Here is a 15823-nt window from a genome sequence, read left to right as displayed (position 1 = left end):
AACGATTGGAGGTTTCCGTACCGTACTTTTGACGGAACAGCCGTTTCTGTAGCTTCGCTGGAACGCGGCTGTTCCTCGAGTCAACCCAGTCGTCACCGAATGTCGATTGTCAACTCGTCGAGGCAGCGTCAATTCTCGAGCCTCTCAAGCCCCGACCCGGCCGGCTACGCCTTCAAACTTTAGAGAGGCTCGTGGCAAAGCGGTAAGGCGCAAAGATTTGCTTAGCGAGCCGTCGATTCTCCGCTGGGTCCAAGGCGGTTTCTACACAATCAACGCATCGCGACCATGGAACTCGAGTGCATGTCCTGCGTGTCGCATGTGTCGTAGCCCGGACTAGGGCGAGACGAGTCTTCCTGTATGCCTACAGCCAAGGCAGGGGCCCCCACTGGGCTTGGCAAGCAGCAAAGCATACAAGCATCGAAGCCAACCTGGAGATGAAACTCAGACTTGGCCTGTGAAAGATGTAGTGCCCGGATTCTATCGTTGAAAGATGACAGGATCAGGCCTAACTATCAGTGTCGGCTATGTAGAATGTAGCGGTATTTATCAGCGGATGACTCCAGAGCCCATAGACTGTCGCATCGTGCAATTCAGAGTCAGACCACCATGGCTACAGGATTAAATTTCTTGATTATTACGTCGTTTAGCTAAATAATACACGTCATACGATGCGAAAGATTCATGTGATCCTGTGTATGTATGTCTATGCTTGATTTATGTATGTCTGACAGTCTTCTGCTCTATGGAACTGTGACGGTCACTGGTCACTGTACTGTAAATGTATGGCATTGATACTGAATACTGGCAAGACAGTATAATACATGGTTAGCGTGTCTCTGCGGCCTGCGCAGCCAGACGGAGTGGTTTCCATTCTTCCCGTCCGCCCCGCCCGTTCATGACCAATCAAAGTAAGCATATGCCCGTGATAACTTTCCGCTCTTGGTAACCCGCATTTCGGTAATCTATGATGGAGCCTCCCTCCCGCTGGGGTTCATTGCCCAGTTTCAGGCTCCATGATGGACATCATTATGGAGTTAGGACATTACTATTATGTACGTCCAAAGCCTACGCAATGGCCTCTTGAGCCACCAGTATTCGATTGCTTTCCGCCCTGATCCAAGCAGTTGGGCTCTCTGAAATCGGAACTTCTTAAGAGGCCATACTGAAATCCGTATGACTGAGATGTATGCTACACAGGTACAGTACAGGGACTGTAAAGAGTCAAGACTAAAAGTAAAGATTAAAGCCAATACAGCCGTACGGCGTACAGTATGATGCATGGACCGTGGTCAGTCGCCGTCTCACAGTCACCGTAAGTTTGTATTTCGTGGTACAGTACCAGGCCGTTCGCCTCTCCTCCAAAAGTACCTGGTTTGGCGATCAGCCCGTCCAATGTGTGCTGCTGCTGCACTCTTCGACTTGGCTTTGCCTTTCTGGCGAACTCGCATCTGCTTTTCGTTAAGCCCCCGCTCTCTCAATCCTTGGTCTTTCTCATCTCTCGTCGACCTTGAGACCCCGTTGCTTTCGAACGTCGGGCTTTTCCTATCCGTGGCCTTTTGACCTGGGCAATCCGGCCCAACGAGCGAAGAACCGTCATCCCTCAGCTCGACTCCGAGCGACCTTCGGTGTTGCTCATCTCATCCAGATCACAGCCTGACTCCGACCGTCGCACACTGACCGCCCACGACCCAGTACACGAAAGGGCCGTGCCGGAATCTCGGGACCATTGGGAAATCAGGAGTGTCGGGTCTGTTAGAAATCGTCGGGAATCTGCGCATTGTGGGATCTTGTGCGGCTGGCAGCGAGGACTCGACCATACCGATTGGGTTGATCGTCCTATCCATTAGACACGAGTCATACATCACAATGTACGTGTCTGCGAATACCCTCCTCGCAATAACGAGTGCTAGTCTGGCTACGCACCGAATACCCTGGCCGATGGCGCAGCGATGCTAATCACACACTTTCATTCCCCCCCCCCACAGAACTTCCGTCATCGTCAAATACTCTAGCTGCCAGCAATGGCTTCCCGACCGAATCCGATGACGTCCAAGAACGAGACCACCCAGTCGGTGAGCCGGATCACTCGCGAGGGCAAGAAGCTCACATACACGCTAAGTGTCATGCAACAACCTGAACGCGCCAGAGCATGCGGTGCAGGTGCCAAGTGTATGTTCAGCTCATTGAGTCGTTCCCAAGGGTGTGCCAGATTGCGTACGGGGGTCGCTAACAAGATCGCTTCGGAATGGACCTACAGCTTCAGCCGACCGCCGCCCTGTCGATCCTCCACCTGTGGTCGAATTACGTATCTTCGAGTCGGACCCAGTCAACGACGCGCAGAAGACGGATATCACCTTTGCCTATAATGCCAATTTCTTTCTCTACGCCACCCTGGACTCGGTGCGACACATCGCTGCGATGCGAGGAAGCGCAGCGCCATCCGCCTCTGTTCCAGTCCTGACTGGAGTGCCCGTCGCCGGCGTCGCCTACCTGGACCGTCCTTCCCAAGCTGGCTATTTCATCTTCCCCGACCTGTCGGTCCGCCACGAGGGCCGATTTCGTCTTAGCTTCCATCTGTACGAGGAGATCAAAGATGTCAAGGATGCGGACCAAGATGCGACCACGCCGCTCCCAAATCAAGCATCCCGTTCGGCCTCGGGTCAGCCCGTATCTCCTCGGAGCTACTTGCACTTTCGCCTCGAAGTGCAATCGCTTCCTTTACCGTCTACAGCGCCAAGAAGTTCCCTGGTCTCGCCACTAGCACTTCTTTGAGCCGCATCATCGCGGAGCAAGGGTGTCGTGTACGCATTCGTCGCGACGTCCGCATGAGACGTCGCGGAGACAAACGAGAGGAGGAGTACGAATATGACGAAGGCAGTACGGCAGTCTACCCCCGAAACGACCGATACGCCTCGCCCGATCGGTATGTTGCACAGACAGTGGAACGGCCTCGCTCGAACAGCAATGGCAGCGTGGTAGAATCCCCCTACGGCTACGGGGGCGAGGTGAAGCGGCGGCCCTCTGGTTCCGAATATGGTTTCCAGTGCCCACCGCAGCCTTATCACCGGCCAATGCCACCTGCGCCAATGCCTCACACTCAGACTTCCGGCTATCAGTCTCACCTCACGTTTGGTTCTACGCCCTCTCAATATCCAGCTCCGCACATGCCGCCTACGCCCCCGCCAGTGGCGCCGTCGGCCAACTATTCCCCTCGCTCGGTGTATGCCAATAATCGCCATCCATCCGTGGCCACGGATTATGACGGCACGCCGGCAGCATACCCCATGGCAAATCCATGTCCTGAACCCAATGGGTATCCTAAGAACACTACCACCCTATACCGTGTGGAGCCACCGAAGATGCAGCAGCCATATCTGATGCCTGAGGTTCCTCAATATCAGCCTGCATCGCAGAGTATGGCCTCGACGATATCAACACCGACTCTGGGACATTCGTCCTATCCACCGACTAGCTACAAGCAGATGCCCGCCGAATATGTCAACCTAGACTCTGTCACTGAAGTGGGCTCACCTGGCCAGGGATACGATTCCGTGTCAGGCAAGCGGATGCTTTATCACTCTGGATCCCTTGGAGCCAAGCGCACACACGAGGATTCCTTTGGGATTGATGAGCGGCCCATGCAAAATGGAATGCGCCCGGACATGGACCCTTACCCTGCTGCATACCGTGACTTTTCTGCCGAGAGTCGTGCTGCACTGATGGCTGAGCTAGGCCCTGACATGGCCTACAAGCGTGCTAATGGACGCATGGTCATGAAGGCTCCTCCGACTGTTCAGTGATATTTCATCGAAGGTTCGGAGTTCGAGCAGGCTGGCCCTCACCCAAGGTTGGCACAGATTTGAAGGGGGTCGGCGCCCCTTTCCACTGTGACCCTCTGTGTATCAGCTCCTTTCATCCCTCATGCCACATCTCGCCGTCCTTTCACCGATGCAAGACAGGCTTCATAGTCGTTGCAATATTGTCCTTTTATCTCATCATCCATGTGCCTGATCACTCTGCTTCTGGCTCGGCCACCAGCACGACACGTCTCTCTACTGCATGCTTTGTCACAGTCTCAGCTGCTTGGGCCAGCCGCGCTGGCCTCAATAGTCTTACTTTCGACTCCTCCAACTTTTTCACGTCTATTTTTTAAATTCTCAAACATGCCTGGTTTGCGACCGGATGGCTGAAAGCCCAGTTATCTTTGTACATGCTTCTCACCTTGATTCGACAGCCAACTGAGGACTCGTAATTGACGAGACTACGTCCTTGAACAAGTGATTGCCTTACTGGGTACTCTTTGGCTGGACCGAGACTCGTCTTCATATCGGGCCAAGTTGGACTGTGGTTTATATTGAATGTTATGACCCTGCATCTCTCTTATCTTTTCTTGGGTGCTGGATAATCTGTCGGCGTTTTTCACTGCGAAGTTGCCTCATTCTTTTGCTGGGAGGGTACGAGGATCTATTTTCGCTTCTTGACTCAAGTTTTCTTGCAGTTTTTTGACAAAAATTGACCTGAACGGACGGCATTCCATTCTAGTCATAGGCCTCTGCACTTTTTTTTTTTTTTTTTTTTTGGAAATTGTCAAGTTTTTCTTGTTGTTTTGGATTTTTCCCTTGTCCTGCTGACGTGGTTGATGAGGCGTTTTCAGATTTGCCGGAGGAATTGGGAAAACATTCGGCGTCGGGCATTTTACCGTCTGTTTGTGAGACCTTTTGTTGGTAAATTGTCTTTTTCATTGTCATGAACAAAGGAATATACTATTCGATATAAAGACGAGAATGCCCTAGGACTCAGGCTCCAGGGTGGAAAGGCCTTTGTACAATATCCCTAGGTACCACGGCATACTTATCCCTACAGGATCTTATTTTGCCTAGATTGCCGCGAAGCACTTCCAGCCCTGACTATCCATCTCCTTTCCTGGGGAGGAAGAAAGGTAGACCTTTTAAGGATCGCGCCTGTGCTCCTGCCACGTAGACATTGTTGGGAAAGATCGCATTCCATATCTGCTGCCTGTTGCATTCCTCCACCGTCTTTTGAATGACCCATGTTTTCTACCGACGCAAATTGGGCGGTCCGCAAGGCCTGCCTAGGCTGAATGCCTTTTCCCTGTCAACGTGCTTTCTCCCTACATGGTTTGATCTATCTTGAATTGACTGTCTATGCGGGGTTGTGTAATAAGGTGTAAGGCCTGTTACATTACAGCTTGATTAAGACTTGTGCAGTGATATCCCTTACCTTCTGATCCCAATAGCAGGGAGAAAATCACGCAGTTTCAATGTCGAGCTGATATTTCGAAAACCCAGCCATGTACTTTTACTTTAACATTCAATCGAAAAGTGACAGTCAAGATTCAATCTTACATTCAGATTATAATTGCCCTGCTCTCTCTGTGTACCTGTTTCTCAGGTGTTTAATGGCCAATCCCTCCATCACGTCCACTTCGGGATAGTCTGGCCGAAAGGCTTTTGTCCCCACCATCAAAACAAACTTCCGCCCTGGGAAAGCGTGGAGTATGCGACAATCGAGTGACCCCCCCCCCCACCCTCTCTTACTCCACCAGTCCACCCCCCTCCGATCACAACAAGCAGGAAGCCAGGAACCAAGTGAATAATTTCCAATCCGATCGAGAACTCCACAGGGAGTAAATAATTTGACAGGCCCCGTCACTACCGGCGTGGCTTTGTCAACTGCGCCTTTTGCCCCGTCTCTGTGGTTTTCCATTTGCTCTCTGTCTTTAATTGTTCTCTTTCGAAATCGGGCTTTGCTCTTGTCTTGCTCATGCGGTACCCCCATCACTTGATCATCCTTCACATATAGAATTGTGACGCGCGAGCTCGTGTTTGTCGCGCCTACAGTGGTTTGTTGGTAGAAGAGAGGTGCAGAACCACCGGTCGCAAACGCCGAGGTAAGTCGTGTCGAATGTCAGATACCTCTTGAGAGCTAGCGAGTCCCGGCCACGAGCTTCTTGAGACTCAATATCCTGATCCACGAATGTCAGATGGAAAGAAAAGGTGATTGACTCGTTGATTAGATGGCTCAAGATAGAATCATCCTCTATTCTCCCACGATGAACCTCGACTCAGATCCTGCGCTGCCGCGATCCTCGCGAAAACATTCGCGAACCAGTGATCTTGAAGACGACGTGTCTGACTGGAGCTCCGACGTCTCTGGGCGCTTTGATGACGCGGCCGAAGAGCCTGGATTAGAAGAGTACCAGTCATGTGAAGCAAAGCCGGCAAAACGACGGCGCTCAAATGACTGGCCTCTCCCCGAAGAAGCTGCAGATTATGGACACCCGGATCGCCGAGTCGCTCGCAACGCATACATCACTGACGGCGCTGGCGCTGGCGCTGGTCCCGGCCCCGTCCCTGGCCCAGGCTACAGAGGGTCTCCTCGGGCGTCACCTCGAACCTCGCTCGCGTCACTCCGGGGTCGTACGGCTGCCGCGTTGACCGGTAGTCCCCGGGCTCGACTAGGTCGACGATCGCGATTTGTCGAGGCGAACATGTCGGATAGCATCAGCGAAGAGCCTCCCACCGTCTTCGTCCAAGATGCCAAGCCGCCCGGTCCTCGACATCGTCCTTCGGGGATCTTCAGGTTCGGCAAGGCAATTGCTTCCGCGTTCAACCCATTCGGTGGGTGGGGCCGTCCGAGCCCGCCGCCTCCTAAAGATACCCTGACGCAGGCCGAGGAGGCATATGCTGAGCTCAAGAAAGCAAGGTACAAGGGCACAAACAAGGGCTCCTACATGCAGAGGCAGAACGTTGCCTCCGCGACGGCTCGTGGTGCGGTTGATCCTCATCACGCGGATCAGACATGGCACACGTTGCAAAGCAAATTCAATTCTGGCGCGGAAGGGTCCTCGACTATGAACTCGCAAGCAAGCGACCGAGGCGAATACCATGGACACTCTCGATCAACATCCAAGTCCTCAAAGCGTTCCTCGTTCCAAGACTTGCGGTCCATTGGTATCCCATTCGTCAGATACCATGATCTGTCATCCGCCACGTCGGTCTACCAAGAACGGACGTCGGAAGAGTCAATTGACAATACCACTGGTCTGCGGAAACAAAGATCACGCAAGGAGATCTCTCGCCAGACCAAGCTCCTCAAAAAAGTCAGCAACTTGGAAGATAAATTGGAAAGAGCCCGGCGAGAACTTCGTCAACTTTCCGGCAATGAGGAACGACTGCCTTCCACGGATGTCGATCAGAAGCCCTCCAATCTAGACATGGACCCGGCCAGTTATCCTCGTAAATTTGTGCCGGGGGCTCTGCCAACCCTGCCATCCGAACGACTTCTCGACCAGCACGCCGCAGATGTCGATCGGCCTGGATCGTGTACCCCGGAGATCACCGCCCTCCCGACTGTTGAGGAGAGAGAGAACTTCTCGCCAGGCCCATCAACGGGTGGTTTCAGCAGGCCCGTGTCCAGGTCACCGAGTAAGCAGCACGGTGAGACACGGCAACCGTCAATGAGTAAGACTACCTCCTCCCGCAAGAGGAAGTCGGATCCTGAACATCTCGATAGCCGGCATCCGAAGCCCCTTGAGTCCCCCACGCCGCAGCGTCTCAATAGCAAAGCCGCCGATCACGATCACGACCGCGGCTCTTCGCTAATCACCGAGCTGATCAACGACAAAACGAACAATCTCGATACGCTGAGCCCACCACGTCCAGCGAAATGGCAGAAGCAAGAAGCTGGTGATAGCCCCGGGTCCGCAAGTCGCAAGCGCGACGTAGACCGCGACAAGACCCTCGATGCGGCACATAAAAAATCACCACATCCGAAAGCTCGTGGATCCTCTCCAGCAGCAAGTCGGTCACCACAGTGTCAATCCGTTCTATCGCCCGCTTCATCCAAAGCCGGTCTCCCGCGCAGCAGAAGCCAATCTAATCTGCGATTCACCTCCCCCGCGGCCGTGAGTCCGACCAAGACCATTCCCGAGTCTCCCGCTGGCACCGGAGGAGGAGTAGGAGGACCAGGCGACGATGTGTTTTCATCCTCCCCGGCGTTCCTGGAAATGCCACATGCATTCTACCTGCAATCACATTGTCAGCTTGATCCTGATCGAAAGCCTCTTCCGTCGCCCACAAAGCCCCAAACAACCCGAAAGCGGAGCCGACATGACAGCAGTGACATTCCTCCCGTCCCGCCTCTGCCCCAGGAGCTTCTGATGAACAATAATGTCCAAATTCACCGATCCCCCATCAAGCGAATGAATTCGACCGATCAGCCAGTCGACAGGGCAGGCGACGCAGGTGCCGAGGCCATGGATGAAGACGAGGTCGCGTCGGTGCAGAGTCCTCGGCCGTCATTCTTGGAGAACTATCCATGGCCTGAGACCATATTTTGATTGTGTTGGCAATGGAGTAATTTATCTGACGGGTGGCCATGGTGTGTGAGCCTTTCCGTGGATGGAACAAGTGGATTTCTCTGCTCTTCATATCTTCTTCTTGATACCCTTGACGTACTTGGTGTTTTTGTGGGTTCAATTTCTTCTTCTCATTTCTCATGTATCTTGGAACTTGTTAAATCAACGAGTGTTTGAGTGGCATTTTTTTCCGATTGGAATTGGAATTGGACTTGCATGTTGGAATGTTGATTTCTCATACTCTGATGGTGTATACCTCGCAGGTGCCCTTGTAGAATGTTCTTCTCGTCGCTGGTGATTAATGTTCCTGTCGTGAGTTTGATGTTGGATCAACTTACACCTTTCAATTTCCACTGTATGTCCCTTGTCGTTGCAACTGCATATCGCGGAATGTTGCAGATGTTCTTGTCAACGCACTTTGCCTTTGCCCCCCAAATCTGATTCTCGGTATGTTTGGGCTATATCAAAGGCAGAGGGAACGTGATTTACCTTGCTGCAGCAGAGTGGGGACGATGATATGACTAAGAAAAATGTTCGTATTATGCTAGTCAACTAAGCCACTATGATCTAGCTAGCTCTTCAATTGAAGAGTCGTTGGGAATGATTAATCGTAAGACATAAGCCGTGAACGTCAAGACAGCTTGTCTGTCTGTTGACCAAGCATGACCAAATGTCGGAGAGGATCGAAAAAGCAAGGCGTATCGATGCTTCTGATTTGGGTCCAATGTCCCTAAGCAGCTCGATGAGAATGAGGGACGTTTTTCTGGGGGTTTTCTTTATTTTTTTTGGTAGGGCTGCTTTTGTTTGTCGTCCTCTCCGTGTGTTGGCCGCTTAGTGTTCTTCGACCCTGCGGGCCTCATCCGCAGTGGCGATAATGGATGGAGGCTTTGGAATCCGCTGGCGGAAGATGTGTCGCTTCACAAAGTAAGGAAGCCAGACGGTGAGTTCGTGGCCGATGAACTTCTTGGTTGGAACAGAAAAGACCTCTGGAGACAAACAGTTAGAGAGCCCTTGAATTCAAGATTCAGAGAAGATGCAGCAAAAGACTTACGATCCAGTTCCTCCAGTGTGAGCTGCTTGGTCTCTCTGACAAAGCAGAATATCATGAACCAAGCAATCAGGTTCAGACCAGCGTAGAAACCAACTGTATCAATCGCCATGTCAGTGAGTATGAACGTGAATGGGTTCGGCAACCAGGAAAACTTACACGCTCCAGTGGGCGTCATGACACTGGTCATACGGGGGAATGTCAAGCCAAGAATTCCAGCTGCAGCAACATGTTAGCAAACTCGTGGACTTTGCTTTACTGACAAGCGCATCATCTCTTACCAAAGGTGTTGTTGATGCACACAGCCCAAGCCATACCCTGCTCACGTTGAACGGTAGGGAAGACCTCGGCAGAGTACTGGAAAGCCACGGGACCTTCACCCAGCGAGTAGCAGATTGTGAAGAGGTAGACGAACCTGTTCGAAGAAACTGGTTAGTGCTGTGTCATGTTTGAGAATGGTGAAAAAGAACAGGTAACGGTAGCCTGGGGCTCTGTGAAGAGGTGTATCGAAGATGCAGGACTAGGGGAATGAGAAGATAGCCAACTTACAGAGCGACAGGTCCAATGTGTGCTCCCTTGCTTCGGTTATCATTTGAGTTCAGAAGAGAAAGGCCGGCAGCCAAGAGGAAAATACACATCAATGGGAATGTCTTCAGGTAATCCATATGTTAGCAAGTCTCACTGGAGATGGATCGAAAGTCAACTCACAGCCAATGTCAAGGTGCGTCGTCCTTTGGTGTCAATGAGGAAGAGAGTAGGAATGGTGGAGACCACTTGAATGGCACCATATCCCAGAGAGGCGTACAGAGCCTGAACTGCGCTGTAACCGGCGTTCTCGAAGATGGTCGAACTGTAGAAGGAAATGACTGTGCGAAGTTAGATCTTGGATGTCTTTTCAGGGTCACCGGGGGAAGCTGTGGATCACTCACTGTTGATACCGCACATCTGTTGCGCGATCATGACAGTCGACGCACCATAGTTGGCTCGTCGGATACGGGGCACCACGAAAATGTCACGCATACGAGAGAAGTAACCGGCACCCCGAGCTTCCTTCAACTCCTCCATGTAGATAATGTAGGAGTAGTAGTAGTCTCGTGCAGCAATGATGGGATGGGCGCGAAGACGAGACATGGAGTTGAAGCCCTGGACGTGCTTGCCCTTCTTCATCAACCAACGGGGGGACTCGGGGCAGAAGAAGATGCCGATCATCAGAATAAAGGAGGGAATGAAGGCCGAGCCTAGTTGCAACCGCCAGGAGAGGTCACCGGTATCCTTCACAATGACATTGGCGCAGAAGCCCAAGAAGATACCAATGACAACCCAGAGCTGCCAGAACATGACCAGGGCACCACGGATGCGGTGGGGAGCCATCTCAGCCGAGTAGATCGGCACGGTGGCATTCTTTGCACCAATTCCAATTCCCATGACGAAGCGAGCGGCGAACAGCTCCTGCCAGGTGCGCGCAAAACCGGATCCGATGGGGGTAGCCGTGAGGCAGGCCGCGGTCAGGAAAATCTCTCCACGTCGACCTAGGTAATGGTTGAGGGGATCGACGATGAAGGCACCACTAGATAGGAGGAACCATGTCAGTGACTTTTCAAGAGAGGACGAGACCACGACAGCAAGCTTTGGTCGAGATGTAACATGACGAATCGTTGTTTGGGTACTTACATAAGACCGGCAGTGAGGAAGATGATCGAGTTGATGAGCCCTTTGATCCACTCATCACGGGAACTGCCACTGTCGATGCCTAGGGCCTGAGGGAATGAGAGATTGGCCCCGTTGGAACCGGTCTGGTCCCAACCCTGAGTCGCGGCGCCGATGGCGCAGAGTGCAATGGAGTACCACAGCATCCATGGTCCGTGCCACTTGTGGTCATGTTCATAGTGGAGAGCGGCTGCCTCGTCCTGAGACAGCTCGGTCACGCTCTCAAGGCCTGCAGGCTCGCGAGCCACGAGAGCAGCGCGGCCGAAGAGTTCGGCGTGCTCAGCCAGGCCGTGCATCTCGGCAAAGCCACGGGCATCTTCGTATACTTGCTCACGCGGGAAACGCTACAAAAAAGAACGAGTCAGCTTTTTCATTATGCATCACGGGCACCAGCGCTTCTTTTGTAGGATATCAAGGGAATCCCAAAGACTTGAATAGAATCTCACCTTGAGCGGGTTTTCGACGATGTTCAGCGCTGCAGCATGCTTCTCCTGGCTAGGACCGTCGACCTGGGCCATGGCCACGCTTTGAGTGATATCCTCATCGTGGGCCAGACCCTCCTTGGGAGGAAGGGGATTCTCAGCCATTTTTTGAGAGGATGTGAACGCGGAGGGAAGGAAGAGAAAGGAAGACGAAACGGGCTCGAAAGGAGGAAAGTCTCAGATCTTGGAAAAAGAGACACCGAGCAGGATCGAACTAGCTTAGCTTGAAGCTGTGAAGCTCACAAGCGAGAGATGTGTGAGGGTTGGGAAAGTGAAAGTGTCAAGTGAAGTGAGAGAAGTGGTGGAAGGGGATTTGAAGAAGGAAGAAAATCCAGAGACGGGGATCTGGCGAAAGGGAATTTATTTAAAGTGTGCGCTCCGCGGGGCCAGAGACGAGCGACGTACGCGCGTTGTTGAGGAGCAAACAATCAGACTGACCACGAGTTGCATCGTATTGTGTAGGGCGTGGGCCATTGACATGAACTGTTGTCGCCATCGCACCTGCCGCGGGGCTGCCGTGAGGAGCGACCCAGCTTGCCCGGATTTGGTTTCTGGGGAGGAGGTAATTTGAATTTTAATATATCTTTCTATTCTTTCTTTTTTTTTTTGGGATAATCCACCCAAAAAAAAGATTTACATCGAAATTCGCAAGGGAATTCACATGCGGTGCCAATCAGATCAGTTACGGGTCACTGACCAGTCAATTACCCACTCATTTAAAGTACAGCGATTTCGATGAGCAGCAGGTACCATTCCGCTCTCGGGTTAATCGTATAACAGAGTTACCTGGTAGACTAGGAAATGTAATAGTACCTCTACGACAATGCAATACTCTGATGGTGGTATCTGTCGCTGTGAGAACTACGCTCTAATCACTTGGAGCATACTGCACCTTGAACCTCTCCCCAGACTGACCATGACTGTGGCCCCGGGGCCTGAGTCCACTGGCATAGGATCCCCAGCTTACTCCAGGAGGTTCAAGATCACTGCTCAGCCGATTCAGTGAAATGAACTCAAGTCACCTTTTTGTTTGCCGGCTTTCACTTCACTGTGGTTTCTCGCTATCTTCCATCCTCCAGGAGTCCCAGTCTACCCCGACTTTAACCTGGCCATCTGGGTGCTACAGTCCCTGGTCCCTTGCCCGCCAACCGTGGTTCAACGCAGAGTCTAACGATCTTTTTTCCTCGGACCCACTCGGGAACAGAGTCACGCTACGCCATTGACACCACCGCGTGTGGCCGGGTGGACTGTGTGGAGTGGAGTTGCCCGCCTTAGCCCCAGTTTGCCGCACGGCCCAGCGCGGGGAGTCAGCACGAGCTCCTTTGGACCTGGACTTTGTCGGGGTAAAGAGAGAGAGGGAGAGAGAGAGAGAGAGACGGTCAGAGGACCACTGGCCAAGATCACACCTCGAACAGACGAACGAGACTCCACCCGCTCCAAAGAGGCAAAGGCATCTCTCGCTAATCCAGAAGCGGCATCTTACACCTCCAAAAAAGTTCAGCCAAGATCAGCCACCGCCCGCTTCGACTCTAGTGGAAGGACGCCTCTCCCTTGACGAGGCGCTTTTCTTCGTTCATCGACAGGTGCCTGTGCGGCAGAATCTGATATCAGCCAAGTGAGTCAAGAAGGAAGGGGATGATGATGCAAACGCCTCGTTACGCTAGAGAAGCCCAAAACGGACATGGCAGGTTCATCCTATCGGGAGTTTCTGCCATTTGAGACCTCGTGGGAAATTGATGATTTCAAGGGTCCCAGATTCAGATTCCGATCAGGATGCAGGTGGTGTGGTCTTCTTTCTTCCGTGTCTTCCATCGGCATATTCTTCCGCCTCCGCATCGAAGAAATCTCACATTCTTCGGGAAGGGGATCAAAAAGAAAAAAAGAAAAACAACGTGGACAGCTCCGGGGTCTCGAAGGTAGCGTGGCCAACACCCGCACAAGAAACCATCTGGGATTGGGATTGGGTGGCATGGCCGATGGCCCCCCACTGACAGAGGGCGCCGAATCCAGATGCGGACAGAGAGAGAGTTGAAGGGGAACAGGGGTTGTCCTTCTCCGCTCATCAGTCGTACGGGAGGACTGTATTACTACTACTACTACTACTACTGAGTACTGACTGCTGACTCTACGGAGTGAAGGTGCTCAGGACTCTGGGTGGGGAAGAAGAGATGATCAGGTCCCATCCGGAGCAATGACGAGCAGCAACCAAAGGCAAAAGGGTGAATGGTGGAAGATGGACCAAACGCAAAAAAAAAAAAAAGCCGATCAGGAATCGGCCCAGGAGCCCTGCCGGGATTTGTCGCCGTCCTGCACAGCTTCGCTGGGCGGTTATGGTCGCGTTTGGGACGGTTGTGATCGCGTCTGGGACTGTCGGCCGACTCGGTCCGTTGCCTGCTTGTCGTGGGAATAGAGGCCGCTGGATGCCACAGATGCAGTCTTTGATGCTCCTATGAGAGTTACTGTAGTAGGTATCTAGTACTCCGACTCTCTAGTCTACTGGTATACTCCGGTATACAATGATAGAGACGGCTACCACGTGTACTTCAGTTACGACGGATGAACAGAGGTACCACTTCCCCAGAGCGGTTGTACCACACTTGGCCCCACGCTCGAGATGAGCAGGTGATTAGATGATCCGTGCATCCCTCTTACCAATCCTTGTAGTTACTTTTCGTAGTACTGAGTAAGTTAGTAAGTACCAAGGGCAAGTACTGCCCAGTGCCTACGGAAGAAATCATCCTTTTTGAACCGAGTAATGGACTTTGCTATCCAAGTCTGCCTCCTTTGCGAGAACATCGCGTGATCTCCAAGACTCTTCCCATGGATCAATTTGCCCATGATAAATGGTGAGGTAGTATTTGTTAATTGTGCGCCCACGGGGCGCACTTTGCATACATACCTGGCGAAAGCGTCATGGTGCGTTGCCCCGAATATCAGCAATCCTGCAGCGGTCATGTAGGGTGCCCGAAGCTGGCGGCCACGGTCGGCAACACAAGAGGTGAAATGACCTGCCAGTGCTATCGGTACGGGAGGCGGGTAATCGGGCGAGGAGCGTTTCGGGTGCAGGAGCCTGTACTCTGTAACATGTGCAAGTCCGTGTAGACTGTCGCCTGGGGCCTTGAGCCCCATCGGTGTCTGGTGACCCGAAAGCCTTTCAAAGCCCTCGGACGAGGATCGCTGGTCCCGGCAGATTTGCGTTTCAAAGTGGCTTGGTGGCCGAACCTTCGCGTATTGCTCTATTTCTGAGATTTTTCTGGTTTATGTTTCCCTTTTGGGTTGCTGAATCTGTTCCTTGACCTTCTGCTGTGATCCTCCCTTGCTTGATGGGCTGACTCCGAGCCACTTGCAGCTGCATAGCTGCAGGCTGAGAGGCCGCCGTGATCTGCTGGATGTATACCTGATTTCGGAATGTAACCCTAGTCCCACTGACGTCTTTTTTTCCACATGCGCCAACTTTTCTTCCGTTCTGTGCAAGGGGTGGGACCCCAGGCAGGCCTGAGTAGCGCGGGAAAATCCGATTCCCGGTGATGGGTATTGGCCGAGCCATGTGGTTCTTCGATGTTGGAGGCATTGGGGGAAAAGACTTTTCTTTCCAAGAAGCCGGTTTTACCACGGGAGGAATTTCCCCACGGCTCAGCGGTCGGGGATGCCGAAGAGAGCACACCGATTGCCTCCTACTACTATTCCTACAGGCTACAGTAGTAATAGATTACTACCACCTACTTGAGCACTCCAAAGTAAAGTTTGCGTGGGTACTTCCCCACCAGCACTAACATGCCGAACTACATACTGTATGTACTTGTAGTCTGCCCTAACTTACAGCTAATAGCACTACCAGTACCAGACTACCAGCACCAGACTACCAGTCGTACTTCTAAGTATTTACCATGCTAGTGCATAATGCATAATGCATATACATACTGTACATCTTGAACAGCCTCTGTTTCTCCCTCTCTCGCTCGCGCGGTCCTGCAGATCCACTTAATGTTGCTGACAGCTCCATCACTAGGGGACATGAGCTTCTCTCGTCCGAGGGAGGTGTCGTGGTCCGAGGGCAGCACCCAGGATATCCAAATGCTACAGCCCATGGTTGTTCGAGGGTATCGCGGGATTTTTCCGGATTTACACGGGCGACGAAAGTTGGGGAGAATCGAGATAGTTTGGCATCGGAATACGAGCCGTATAGAGGAGGTCTCGAATGGTCGA

The 15823-nt window shown here is 52.4% G+C and overlaps 4 protein-coding genes across 4 annotated transcripts; 2 read left to right on the top strand and 2 right to left on the bottom strand.

The window, feature by feature from the left end:
* Positions 1-2021: 2021 nt before the first annotated feature.
* veA (sexual development activator VeA) lies at positions 2022-3800 on the top strand (the record flags this gene model as incomplete). The annotated part of the gene is made up of 3 exons (XM_056932361.1): positions 2022-2169; positions 2258-2576; positions 2642-3800. The coding sequence occupies 3 exons, from the start codon at positions 2022-2024 to the stop codon at positions 3798-3800; spliced, it is 1626 nt and encodes a 541-aa protein (XP_056792320.1).
* A 2273-nt stretch (positions 3801-6073) lies between these two features.
* Positions 6074-8362, top strand: N7539_002757 (putative nuclear RNA binding protein; the record flags this gene model as incomplete). Its single annotated transcript, XM_056932360.1, has 1 exon — positions 6074-8362. One exon carries the CDS (start codon positions 6074-6076, stop codon positions 8360-8362), a length of 2289 nt encoding a protein of 762 aa, XP_056792319.1.
* Positions 8363-9211: 849 nt separating this feature from the next.
* Positions 9212-11722, bottom strand: N7539_002756 (sugar porter family MFS transporter; the record flags this gene model as incomplete). Its single annotated transcript, XM_056932359.1, has 9 exons — positions 9212-9366; positions 9432-9524; positions 9588-9647; positions 9710-9843; positions 9978-10078; positions 10137-10294; positions 10358-10995; positions 11100-11479; positions 11582-11722. 9 exons carry the CDS (start codon positions 11720-11722, stop codon positions 9212-9214), a joined length of 1860 nt encoding a protein of 619 aa, XP_056792318.1.
* A 2543-nt stretch (positions 11723-14265) lies between these two features.
* N7539_002755 (uncharacterized protein) lies at positions 14266-14746 on the bottom strand (the record flags this gene model as incomplete). The annotated part of the gene is made up of 2 exons (XM_056932358.1): positions 14266-14296; positions 14517-14746. The coding sequence occupies 2 exons, from the start codon at positions 14744-14746 to the stop codon at positions 14266-14268; spliced, it is 261 nt and encodes an 86-aa protein (XP_056792317.1).
* Between the last annotated feature and the right edge of the window lie 1077 nt (positions 14747-15823).

This window comes from Penicillium diatomitis (assembly GCF_028827545.1).
Source record: "Penicillium diatomitis strain IBT 30728 chromosome Unknown utg000003l_segment0_segment0, whole genome shotgun sequence".
Lineage (NCBI taxonomy): Eukaryota > Fungi > Ascomycota > Eurotiomycetes > Eurotiales > Aspergillaceae > Penicillium > Penicillium diatomitis.
This window is presented reverse-complemented; position numbering and strand designations above follow the sequence as displayed.